The sequence below is a fragment of the Chelonoidis abingdonii genome, chromosome 7 (assembly GCF_003597395.2).
Source record: "Chelonoidis abingdonii isolate Lonesome George chromosome 7, CheloAbing_2.0, whole genome shotgun sequence".
Lineage (NCBI taxonomy): Eukaryota > Metazoa > Chordata > Testudines > Testudinidae > Chelonoidis > Chelonoidis abingdonii.
The window spans coordinates 48,838,605-48,851,416 of record NC_133775.1 but is presented as its reverse complement, the minus strand read 5'-3'; the positions used below and the strand labels follow the sequence as shown (position 1 = coordinate 48,851,416).

At 39.6% G+C, this 12,812-nt stretch overlaps 1 protein-coding gene across 3 annotated transcripts in view; it reads left to right on the top strand.

The window, feature by feature from the left end:
• The window catches only part of CDC73 (cell division cycle 73), a 174,379-nt gene that overhangs the window by 19,793 nt on the left and 141,774 nt on the right, over positions 1 to 12,812 (top strand). For all 3 annotated transcript variants that reach the window (XR_004375155.1, XM_032791044.1, XM_032791045.2), the window contains exon 7: positions 1,482 to 1,698. Coding sequence is in view for 2 of the 3 variants with exons in the window: in XM_032791044.1 (XP_032646935.1) it covers positions 1,482 to 1,698 (217 nt within the window). In the remaining variant the exon portion in view is untranslated. The remainder of the gene's footprint in view (positions 1 to 1,481; positions 1,699 to 12,812) is intronic.

Genomic DNA, 12,812 nt, shown 5'->3' with positions numbered 1-12,812 from the left:
TGGATGACTTAGTTTGTGAGGAGCTTAGATACTGTGGGGAATGCCACAATGAACAAGACTTCAGCAAATATCTTTTCCTTATCAAGTGAACTTTCTTCAAACTGTACAGACAGTGTGATAGGGAGGCCTCAGTTGTAACTATTCCAGCGTTCATCTTATCCACTTGCTTTGAAAGAACTTTCAGAGCCTGGCGAAGTGATGGTCTAGAATCCACAAATAACACCTAAATCCAGGATAAAACATACCTTTCGTTGATGGAGACTGCCACCTGCATAGGTGCAATTAAAGGCTAAATGCAATAAGAATTCTTAATTACTGTCTAACTTAAAAAAGTTTAGTGACCTACTCTTTGTACTGAGTCAGGTCACTGAGGGTCATGGTGTTCCTGATGTTCGGATGGCTTCACAGACTGCCTTTGGTGTTCTGTGGAGTACCAGGCAATGCTGCAATAAGGATTGCTGATTATTCATTACTTTTGTGTATCATGTCTTTTATTTTTTTAATAGTACAAAAGACACTCATATAAAATGCAAGTGACATAATATTTAAAGGTATTAGTGTGTGTGCATACCTGTTGAATTAGTTGAGCTACTACAAAAAACAAACTACACAAACAAAAAGATCCCTTTCTACATAGCTTACTTTCATAAATAGAATGGTTTCCAATCAGATGCTCATTAGATACACTTTTTTCAGTGTGAACTGCAAAATAAAATGAAAATTGACTTAAACACAGACTTCTTTGCTTAACTCAGTTTTCATTTTATTCTGAAGTTCACCTTGAGAATGATAGTATCTGAATTGGAGTTAGGCTATCAGGTAGCTGAGTTTCATTTTGTTCACATTTAAACATAAACACATAAGACATTAAGTGTGTTAACATAAAACATAACACACATGCAAATTAAAAATATAGGATGGGGAAATACTAGGTGAAGAAGAACTCTTTGAAATGCTGCACAGATTCGTAGCGACAGAGTTTAATGCCATCTTGACTATTTGGTTTGGGTGAAATGAATTGGTAACGTTGATCCACTTCTTAGAGGAAAAGTGTCAGCATAACAAAACTACCATAGCAGGTACTAAACTAAGCTCTCTTTACCAACACCAGCAGTGGCCAAGGATTGAATAGACAGGTAACTTGAACGATATTCATTTGTGGGTGACAGAGGGACAAGTGGTGTCCACACAGTAACCTGAATCCTTTAGTCCCAGGGCTGTACATTTCATAAACGTTGGCATCTCTCTCTCACTCTATATATTGTTAGTTTTCTTGTGATGTTTTTAAATTACTTGGGAAGTCATCTGTCAGGGAATGGCCCTAATGGCCAAAGTAGCAGTGCTGATGTCTTTGCGGAGACCACCTTATGATGTATGGCACAGATGTGAACTTCTAGTAGTTTGGGAGGAAAGGAAGGCTGAACACAAAACTTATAACTGATTTATGCCTTTACTCAGCCTCCTCTGATATTCTTGTTTAGATCCTTGTCTGAAGCCATGTCTGTGGAAAAAATTGCTGCTATCAAAGCAAAAATCATGGCAAAGAAAAGATCTACAATCAAGACAGATCTGGATGATGACATAACTGCTCTTAAACAAAGAAGTTTTGTTGATGCGGAGGTAGATGTAACCAGAGACATTGTCAGCAGGGAGAGAGTGTGGAGGACAAGAACTACCATTTTACAAAGCACAGGCAAGGTAATGCTTTTTGTTATCAATTTTTTTTGAACCAACATTTAGAGGCTAAATGCATTGCCCATGTTGAGTAGTTATGGAAAAAAACCTTCCTTGGTTTTGTTTTTTTTAAGTTGAACAGAATGATATTAACATGTATTAATTAATACAAATATAACACCTAGGTAACAACCATTTCATTCTCTTTTCATCTTTGTAATTTTCTCTGCCACCCTTTCTGTCTTGACAGCTACAAATAGTAACTGAATTTACTGCTGCTCAGATGATCCTTTACCAGATTTTAAATAACTAGACTTCTTGGTCATGTCACTTGTAGGATTTAAAGATAGGAATAAAAAAAAAAATTCTGAAGAGTTTCTGTAATGCATTGCTAAATCAATTTCTGCCCTCTTGCCCAACCTTTCGTGCCCTAAACTCCATGGGCAGTTCCTAAGCTTTCCCCCCCTACAAAATGGAAATAGATTTGATTGGGGGGGGGGGGGCGGGGAGGAAGATTAACAAAACACAGTGTGGTGGGAAAACAGTAGCCTGAAGGGCCACTGGCATACCTGGAAAAAGCTCAGCTGAGAGAGAGTATTTTTATCTTCATTACACCGGGCCTTGTCATTTGCTTGATACTTAGGCCAGGAGTAGGCAACCTATGGCACACGTGCCAAAGGTGGCACACGAACTTATTTTCAGTGGCACTCACGCTGCCTGGGTCCTGGCCTCCGGTCCAGGGGGCTCTGCATTTTAATTTAATTTTTCAATGAAGCTTCTTAAACATTTTAAAAACCTTATTTACATACAACAATAGTTTAGTTATATATAATAGACTTATAGAAATGAGAACTTCTAAAAATGTTAAAATGTATTACTGGCACATGAAACCTTAAATTAGAGTGAATAAATGAAGACTCAGCACACCACTTCTGAAATGTTGCCAACCCCTGGCTTAGGCCATGTCTACTCCAGCAAGCTTAAAGTGGCACAGCTATACTGATACAGAGAGCTCTCCTGTTGACATAATAAAATCACAACAACTGGCGGTAGCTCTGTTAGCGGGAGACGCTCTCCTGTCAACATAGTGCTGTGCATACTACCACTTATGCCAGCAAAACTTAGGTCGGTTACAGAGGTGTTTTTTTCACACCCTTGAGCGGCATAAGTTTTGCCAACATAAGTGGTAGTGTAGATGTGGCCTTAGTAGCATCTAAACTGGAATAGTTAAAAGAGAAGCAAAGTAGTTTGGGCTTCATGTTCATCTTATCTTAACTCATCATGGAATAAAGCTGGTCTGAGCCCTGGAATTGACAAGGGTCCTGCTCATTGTCATGCTCAGAAAATTTCTGCCTTGTTTGAACCACTTGTTAGCGAAAAGATAATAAATTGACAGGGAGAGTAATAACACGAAAAAATCCTCTAGTCTTTGGACCTAGGTGGTGGGGTTTACAAGGAGGGGAAAACTCAGAGGAATAAACAATAATATATTGTCATTGTTAAGAGTGATGGAGCTGCACTTCTGGCTTTCATGCCTAAACACCGTTTTTCTGAAATAATATTGTAGAGCCAGTCATGTTCCTGCTGCTGTTTGTTACTAACCTCATTCAGGGTCAATCTTTCTTACTAAAGAAAATTAAAATTTGAATATTCAAGATTTTAGCAGTTGTTACAGAAAACATGTAGAAACTGCAGGAGCCTATGTAGCTTTTTCCCTCCCACAGAATCCTGCACTGATCTAGAGGGGCCATCCCCATCCTTAGCATGTGATTTAGCATGTGGAGCTGGTTTAGGGGAGGAGATGGGAGTCCCTCCCCAGAGGCTTTGCTGTGGGAGGGAGTTAAGGAGTAGTGAAGTTTGGCAGATTCTAATACAGGCCTCCCCACAAAGGTAGGGGAGAGCAAGGATGAGGCATATGAGTTGTCACTAAGCTTGTCCTCCTCCATGGGACCACTTTGCGACCAATCTGTAGAAGTGAAAGAGGATGACAGAGATTCTTCATTTCCAATCTACCCATAGGAACCAGGGGAGAGCAGTGGGTTCCTGAGGTCAGTAATAGACACTGATCAAATCTTAGGACCTCTCTTGGAGTATATGGAGCAGTGATGTAAAGTGGAAGGGTAGAGAAACTGATCTTTTTCCAGAACCCTACTGGCACAGTTCTCAGTGCAGGTTTGGGCCGGCCTTGTTTTATCAGTAGCTCAAGGTGTACTATGTAAGTGTGAGAAATAATCAACTAAAGACAAGGTTACTTGGCTATACCAATTGAACATGAAAGGAAAGTAACCACATCTTGCCATCATACAAATGATTTAAAAACAAAACCAAACCCTGCTAAACTTGTTAGTGTGCTTGGGCTTGGAAAAGTGATGGTGTAAAAATGGTAGTATGGTCTTCCATGATTATAGTGTGTCCACAGTTCATAGATCAGATTTATTCAGTCCACAAGCATAAAAAAATATCCTAGCTGATCATTCTGCCTGGGTTTTGAACACTGAGCATCACTGCCAGTAATATAGGTTTGGTGCAACCCTGATTCCTCCAATTAGTTTACGAAAGTTTAAATGACTGCAATTTATCCTATGTCTACACTACTGTGGTAAGTCAACCTATGCTACACAACTCCAGCTACGTGAATAACCCTGTGGGGCGGGGGAGTCCTGTCGACTTACCTTACTTTCCTTGTTGGAGTTAGAGTACAGGAGTTGACTGGAGAGTGATCTGCAGTCAATTTGATGAGTCTTTATTAGACTCGCTAAATCAACTGCTGGTGGATCTATCTCAGAGCGTTGATCCTGGTTGTAGTGTAGATCTGCCCTCAGTGAAGAATTCTGTGGAAAATGGAATAGAATTTGATTCATTCAGTCTTTGCCACGTTTTTTTCTGGTAGGCCAGCAGGAGTGAAAAACTGTAATAACTTTAGTCATAGAAGTTGGCAGATATGACTGAATACACAAAGGAACAGCTTTGTTAAGTAGGTGCCATTTTTGTGTAATCACGTTTCAGAGCCAAACCACACTTTGTGATATCAGTTATTTAGCCTATTTTTCCTTTAAAGCAGCTCACTTTTGGAACTAATTTGGAAGAGAAATTGTTTAGAATCAGTTTTGCAGTGTTGCATACTTCAGGTTAGAGTGAAAGCATCTAATTGGGAACGCAGTTGATTTTACTTGCCTTAAAGGGACACTACCAACTTGAACTTTAGTCAACTTTTCAGACAGATTAAATAGTTTCCAACATTACATGTGCTTCTCAGTTGCTTTACAAGTGTTTGAATTTTTTTCTTTACAGCCACAATTTCCTATTTTAAGGCATTTTTCTTACCTTTGTATGAAAGACCAACACAAAGTAGAAACTATGCAAAGTACTCTCAAATGCACAAAGTAAACAGAGGTATTAGAGGAATTCACTTTTTTTTTTCAGATATAGTAAATTTAATGGTTACTGAAAGAGTAGTAAAAAATGTTTTCAACAGAAATGAAATATGTACATTTATTTCTAATTAGATTAAGGGTGTGTAGATCAACCTTCCCCTTAAATTGGACAGGTCTTGCTACCGTAGATATTTCTTCTACTTCAGTGATAGTAAATAGCATTTTCCTTTATAAAGATTTGTAAAGCATGCGCTTAATGGAGTCTGAAGCATTGACATTCACCAAATTAGGTGGCATGAGGTCTTGCCATTGCAGTCACTTTATTGATAACTAAATCTATTTCTAGAGAGAAGGTTAGACTTGTCAGATATTTATATAATTACAAAGAATTTGAACTGAAATATTGACGGTTCACATATGCCAGAAGTGATATTCACGTTTTTAATGCTACAAATCTTCGAAAAAAATTAATAAGAGATTCCCATTGTAAGTTCTTAAGCTATAAAACGTTTTTTACCAGAGTGGATTTATACTCTGTCAACAATAATTTAAGATTGGACCTTTAAGTAGAACAGCTGCAAAGTAAAACATTGAGAATAATGGGTGTTGGTTTCCTTCTCCAAAGATGCATACCATACCCCTGGGGGAATTCTGTGCCAAAAATTTAAAAGTTCTATGCACAATATTTTAAAATTCTGTGAAATTCTGCATATTTTATTTGTCAAAATACTACAGTCACATCAGTTTAAATTATTTTGGTAATTTTTTTTCAAAATGCCTGTCAGCAAGTATGTCTGTAATAATACAACAAAAAAGATTCAGCAAATGTTTTTTGATACATAGATTCCTTACTAGGCATATTAATACAGAACTTTGAGTAATAATTCATTTTAACTACAATCCTGAAATGTATTTTCCACACCCCACAGAAGCAGTGCCAAGGCTTGGGGGAGTCAGGGGTAATGGAGCTGAGGGAGAGGGAAGGAGACTGGGAGTGAACCTGGAGGGTTTGTTGGCTATGGGTGGGAGAAGTATGGGTTTTTTGGCTGGGAGGGGAGACAGAGGGATTGTTAAGGAGTTGGGGAGCCTTCCCCATGCAGACCGTGGCTGACCTCTAGCTTTTCCCATTCAGTCAGGCAAATCTCACCCACTGTCTTTGTGTGTCCCTGCACCCCCACTCAGCTACCCTGTCCCTATGTCTTTGCACCCCCACTTAGCCATCCCCATCCCAATATAGCCCTGCACCCCAACTCCCATTGTGCCCCATCCCAGTCTGTTCCCCTGCACTAGCCCTTCTGAAGCCCAATCTGTGACCCCCTGCAGCTATGTGTGCCCCACTCTCTGTCCCTCCCGCATATCCCATGCCTCCTCACTTAGCCCTGTGGGCAGGGTGCTGTGAGGAATGCAGGCTTTCCTTCCTTCCTTCCTAGCTGCTATTGAGCCAGCTGCCCTCTGTTCTGGTGTCACAGTAACCTCTGCTGGGTGAAAGGCATAACTGCAGCACCTCTGAGGCAGAATGTGTTTTCTTCAGAGCAAAAGTCTGCAGGGAACATGAGTTCTGTGCATGTGCAATGGCATAGAATTCCCCCAGCAGTAAACCAGACAAGAAGGGGAACTTGATTTCAGGTATCTGAACTTTATTTTGTAAAACAAAGAGCTGAACACATAAGGAAAACCTTACCTTTTGGTGAAACAGTTATTCCTTAATTAATTCCTTCCTTTCATCCCATTTCTGCCCCCCTTCCAAAATAATTTGTGACAATTGAGCATTTGAATTCTGTCCACAGCAGATTTCAGTGAACAGTTTGTAAACAAAAGAGCATTTCCTCTGTTCAGTCTGTACCATCAGAGGGTTAGTGTCACTTACTCTTCCTTTATAACAAATTAAATTAGTTCGTGCTGGAGCTGGAAGGAAGAGCTGCAGAGTTCACAGGAATACTGGCAGGGAGTCTTTCCATCTCAGTTGTTTTTGATGTACCCAGCTTAAACCTTTTCTCACAGCATGCCCAGAAATATTTCTCAGATACTAAGCAGTGTGATAACTCAGTAGGTTGGGTTGAACACGTGGCAGTTGTTGAGGAAAAATCTCAGAATTGAAATCTAACAAATGCTCTGTGATTGTGCTTCTGTATTTATGTACTTTTTAAAGTAAACCTCCATTCTCCTAGGAACCGGGTTTTTTGAGAACTCCCTGCGTTCTTCCATGTTTTTATCCCTTTTTCCTCTATAACCCACTTCCAAATGTACTGCAAACAATTTTCCTGGGTGCTGGCTGGTGAGTCTTGCCCACATGCTCAGGGTTTAACTGATTGCCATATTTGGGATCGGGAAGGAATTTTCCTCCAGGGAAGATTGGTAGAGGACCTGGAGGTTTTTCATCTTCCTCTGCAGCATGGGGCACAGGTCACTTGCTGGAGGATTCTCTGCACCTTGAGGTCTTTAAACCGCGATTTGAGGACTTCAGTAACTCAGACATAGGTTAGGGGTTTGTTACAGGAATGGGTGGGTGAGATTCTGTGGCCTGCATTGTGCAGGAGGTCAGACTAGATGATCATAATGGTCCCTTCTGACCTTAAGTCTATGAGTTTATGAACTCCAACATTAACTACAGTGAGAGCTTTTTATTCATGTTTTATTGTGGAAAAATATTCCACAATAATCAAAATATAGGATGTTTCAAAGTTACTTTTTCTACATGAGATTGTCATACCCACAGGATTGAGGGAACATTAGCCAGCCCTGTTCTTTTCCCATACCAGCCAACCTCTGGGAAGACTGGAAGGACTGCACCACAGTCCTTCCATGGTCTCTACATTAGCAACAAGCTGGAATGGTTGCTATATCCATTTTTATGATGCTTATGCTGGGAGTTCCTAGCTACTGGCTTTGTGGATTTCATGGCCCATCTTTTGATGGGCTCCTAAATTCCTTCTTTGTTGGGGTCGATGCTTTCACAGTTCAGGACAACTGCACCAGTCATCTCTGTAGCCCAGTAAGGGCATCCATTCCCAGACTTCCAGCTGGCACCTCTCTTGGGCAGGGAGGCATCTCTCTCCCTCCTGATCGGTATTTCCAGACCTCACAGTTCACTGCCTATACTGTGATATCCCAATCAAGACAGGCTTCCTAAACAGACCAGCATCTCCGCTTTGCTTTCTCTTTGAAGGCTATGAATAGGGTAACTGCCTGTGGTTTTAAGTTACCACACAGCGTATTGTAAGCAAGCATCTTTATTCTTAGAGTAAAAGCATTACAGAGAAAACAGTAAAAGAACCTACACACATGCTTACTAGAAATCACCTCCTATCTCCACAAGGCCTCTTGTAAGTGTCAGTTCTTCCAGCCCTTCCCTAAGAATTGGGGTCCACCCCTTGGACAGAAGGAGCTGTCCCTTTGCTGGATCAGAAAGGAAAGTTCTGAGTCAGTTTAAACTCAGTGTATTTATCCTTTCTTTGTCTGTTGGCCTCTGGAGAATCCCCTTTGAACTAGGATAGGCAATCTCCCCAGAAGGTGGGGACCTGAATGAATTTGCCTAGTAACCCTCCACTCTTTATTTCCTGGAGAGCTGTGATTACCCTCTGCCATGGAATTACATACAGTCCCTGGTGCCCAATGATACTGTAAGATCTCCCAGAGATTTTTCAGGAAATTGCTGTATCTGCTGCAAGTGTAAGTCTCACTCTGGAGGCCTGGATGTGGAACCAAACTGCCCTAATATGAGTCTTAAGTGACACAAAAGGCCCCCAGTAATCCTCTGTGCCTGGTGAGTTTCACCATAGGGCAACAAAAGACCAAGAGGAATGATTAGAGAGACAAGGTGGGTGAGGTAATATCTTTTATTGGACCAACTTCTGCTCTTGCTCGAAAGCTTGTCTTTCTCAACCACAGAAGTTGGGCCCCTAAAAGATATTACCTTACCTACCTTTTCTCTTTAATATCCTTGGCTAACATGGCTACAACTACACTGAATACAAGAGAAAAGATTACCCACTTGGATTTGAACTACAGATCATTGCAGATATTATACTTTGTTTACCTGTACTGAATTTCTATTGTGTGTGGGGAAATCTGAAGGGAGAACAGAGTATTGGCGTAGAACTATAGAAATTGGAGATGGGAAATGTGGATCTGAGTTAAAACCTTGCCCAAAGGGAAGTAGCTTTGTACAAAATTAAAGAAAGTAAGAATTTAAGATGCCTTGCACACATAGCTGATAACACTTACCCAGAACAATTCTTACAACATTACAACTTGTTATATGATCACAATTATATAAAAGTCCTATTTTGGAGGCTGTATCTTACAGATTGATGAGAGATAGTCATTTCCATCTGTAAACTCCTTGCCAATGCAGGATTGTTCCCTTCAGAACACTTACCAGTGCTTTGTCCAACCTAGATATAAAAGTTACAAGCACTGAGGCTTTCTCACTTTGCTTGAGAGACTATCAGATCATCAGATCCTGATACTCATACATTTAGGAAGGGAAAATTTCGTTCTGTCATTGCTGGTTATACCCCTCATTCACCATTCTCTCCATTGTGGATGTTTTCACCTTTCAAATATTTTGTGTATACTAAGTTTCCTTTACTTGCAGACCCCAAGAAGAACTTTCAAAGGAAAAAAAAGACTGTCCTCTGTTTTTATTATGATGTATAAAGAAGACCTGAAAGAGTTTTAAACTCCCCCAAACAAATAAAACTCCTGCTTGAGAAATTCACAACTATCTATTCATCTTCCCTGCTCTCGCTGGAGAATTCCCAGGAAGATTAGTGCAGTGGAGCACGTGTTTTCTCAACCCTCAGTTGAAGGGATCGAAGGAAGTGTTTGGATTTTTACCAGAGGGAGTTCTTCCCAACTATTAGGAATGTATTTCAGCACCGGGTTTTAAACTATTTAATTAAAATTTCTCTCCTTTCACTTGTGATGTTCTGCTAATCCCTCTGTTATCTATAGTCTTCCTTGGAAAATAGGGTAGACCGTATGTGATGTTTTTTTTTTTAAAGTGCAATTTTTGTGATTTAGAAGCAAATTGGGCACAACCCCACTTTTTTTTTTCATTTGTAAGACATCCTTAAATAAGCTGTATGTATTGAACTCTAATCTTGATTCATAAATCAGTCCACTTATCAGTTTTGCTTCTCTGAACTCTTTCGTGTGTGTGTGTGTGTGGCGGGGGTGATGAGGTGCCTAGAGCTGAGTGAGACATTCTAGAGATGGTCACATTTAGACTGTATAAAGAGGGGCTACTGCTTTCCCACCTGTAGCTTTGATGATTGTGTGTGTATACAGCACAAAACTACATCACTGTGTTTTTGTTCTGTTGCACTGCATGCCTGTCTAATTGGATATCCATCATGCCTAGGTACCCTCCAACATTATTGCTTTCCATATTTCTCCTTCCCATTGCATAGGTATTCTAAACTATCTTCTCCCCTCAGCATCATTAATTGACACAATAGCATGTTATTGCTTGCCAATATTTTTGATTGTCTGTGGCTATGATTTGTGTGTACTTCCTTTGTGTTAACTGGTTTATAATACTTCCCAGTTTTATATCACTTACAAATTTAATTTGCATCTTTTTAAGAACTCAGGAGAGCCTGGGTCATGGTACTTGCCCCTGTCTTGAAGTGATGCAATTTTTGATAGAAATTTTGAATGAAGACTAAGTAGCTTTCACTGAAATTTCTAGATTTTTGTCATTCTAACTATTTTTTAAAATGTTCCTAGTTGTGGAGTTGTTTACACATGAGGGGAATACAGTCTCCAACCATTCCCACAGCAGTATATAATAGCTTTAGAAATTTAATATTCTGTACTTTTGCAATGATATCCTTATATTAGAGGTTCTGTATAATAGACTTTGGTGCTGCTGTAGCACTTTAATAAGACCTCTATAAGGTGGTGAGATAAAGCTTGGAAATTAAAAGCAAAAACAAAAAAAAATGTTTGAGTGTAAAAGCAATTTTGTGTATGAGCTCTAGGTGGCAGAATTGTTCCGTGGTCCTGAAATTCACAGCTATTGCAGTGAGCTTGATATCTGAAGCAATCTATAAGGGTGAAGTATGCCCAGTTAAATTAGGACCTAGTATCCTTGTTACTAGCTTGTTCAAACTGAATAAATTTGTAGTTTAAAAATGGTGACTAACAGTATGAATGTGAGATTTTTACCTCACCTAACTTGTCTTTGTAATACAGTAACTCCTTGCTTAACATTGTAGTGATGTTCCTGAAAAATGGTACTTTAAGTGAATCCAATTTCCTCATAAGAATTAATGTAAATGGGGGTGGAGGTGCCAGGGAATTTTTTTACACACACACACACACACACACACACACACACACACACACACACACACACACACACACACACACACACACACGCTTTAAACAAACAATGTAATACTGTACACAGATGGGGGCTTGGAACCAAGGTGGAACAGCAGCCCCTACCATCTAGCTCCAAGGGTTTGCTCCTTCTGCAAGCTCTGAACATGCAGGCGGCTGCCAAACAATTGTTATAAGGGAACATTGTATAACTTTAAACAAGCATGTTCTCCGATTGATCAGCAATGAAACAATGTTAACTGGGCTGTTAAGTGAGGAGTTACTGTATCCTGGGGCCAGCACGGGCACAACAACACTGCAAATCTGATGGAAGTTTCATTTTATGATCCCAGTCCTCATTTCATCTGTATGGGAATTTACTTATGACTACACTAGTATTTGTAATGGAGATCAACATACATATTTTGTATGTACATTTTTTGTTCTGTATAAGAACACCTCCCAGTATGTATTGTACCTGGAATTAAGGCCAGATTTCTATGCCCTTGCTCACGTAGACTACTGTTGAATTTTACTCCACAAATAATCCCATTGAATTCTTTGGGACTACTCATGAAGTAAAGTACTATTCTGTTTGAATAAGGGGTTTGGAATTGAGTCCTAAATGAATAATCCGTCACACAGGAGCAGCATTTCTAACAAGAGCTTGTCTATGCTGGGGAGTTGCCTTCGTGCCTTAGTTTCCTTACCTGAATAGCTATCGGGGAATGGCTCTCCATGTGAATGCTTACTGTATATTGACTGCCATTGTGCAGTTTAGGTTAGTGCACTTCCAAAGGCACTTTTAGTGCAGAATAAGTGTGTCTGGACAGGGAGCTAGCACAAAATAGTTATTGCATTTTAAATTCACACCCTTGCTTGTTTTACAATAACTTCCTTATATAGACCAGCCTCATGGAAACCCTGAAGGCAGAGTCCATTTTCCATAAATGTATTGATAGGGGAAAAAATAAAAATGAAGCAAATGGACTTCTTATGCAGTTTTAGTCATTGTTTGTCTTTGACATATTGTAATGTTTATAGCTGTTCCAAACTTATGAATTAGTCTTTATTCTGTTTCACATAAAAATTTCAAATATCTTTTTCATGTAATACCCTTTTAATATAAAAATACTAGTGGAATAAAGTGTAATAATGCAGAACAAATGAGGTGTGAAATCTGTTCTGTGAAACATAATCCACACATTTAATGGAAATATCTATCTGCATTTTCTGGACAGACTGTAGTACACTGTAGAACTGCTGAAACCTCTAATTGGAACCCTAGGAAGCAATACTTTATTCATAGAGCAGCTGTTTGTGAAAGGTTGTGTGTGGCTGTTGTATTTATCCTGCTGCAGAATTTAATTCAGCCTCTAATCATTTCACGTTCTTTAAACATCTCACACAATCTTAAAATGTATCACTTACTGC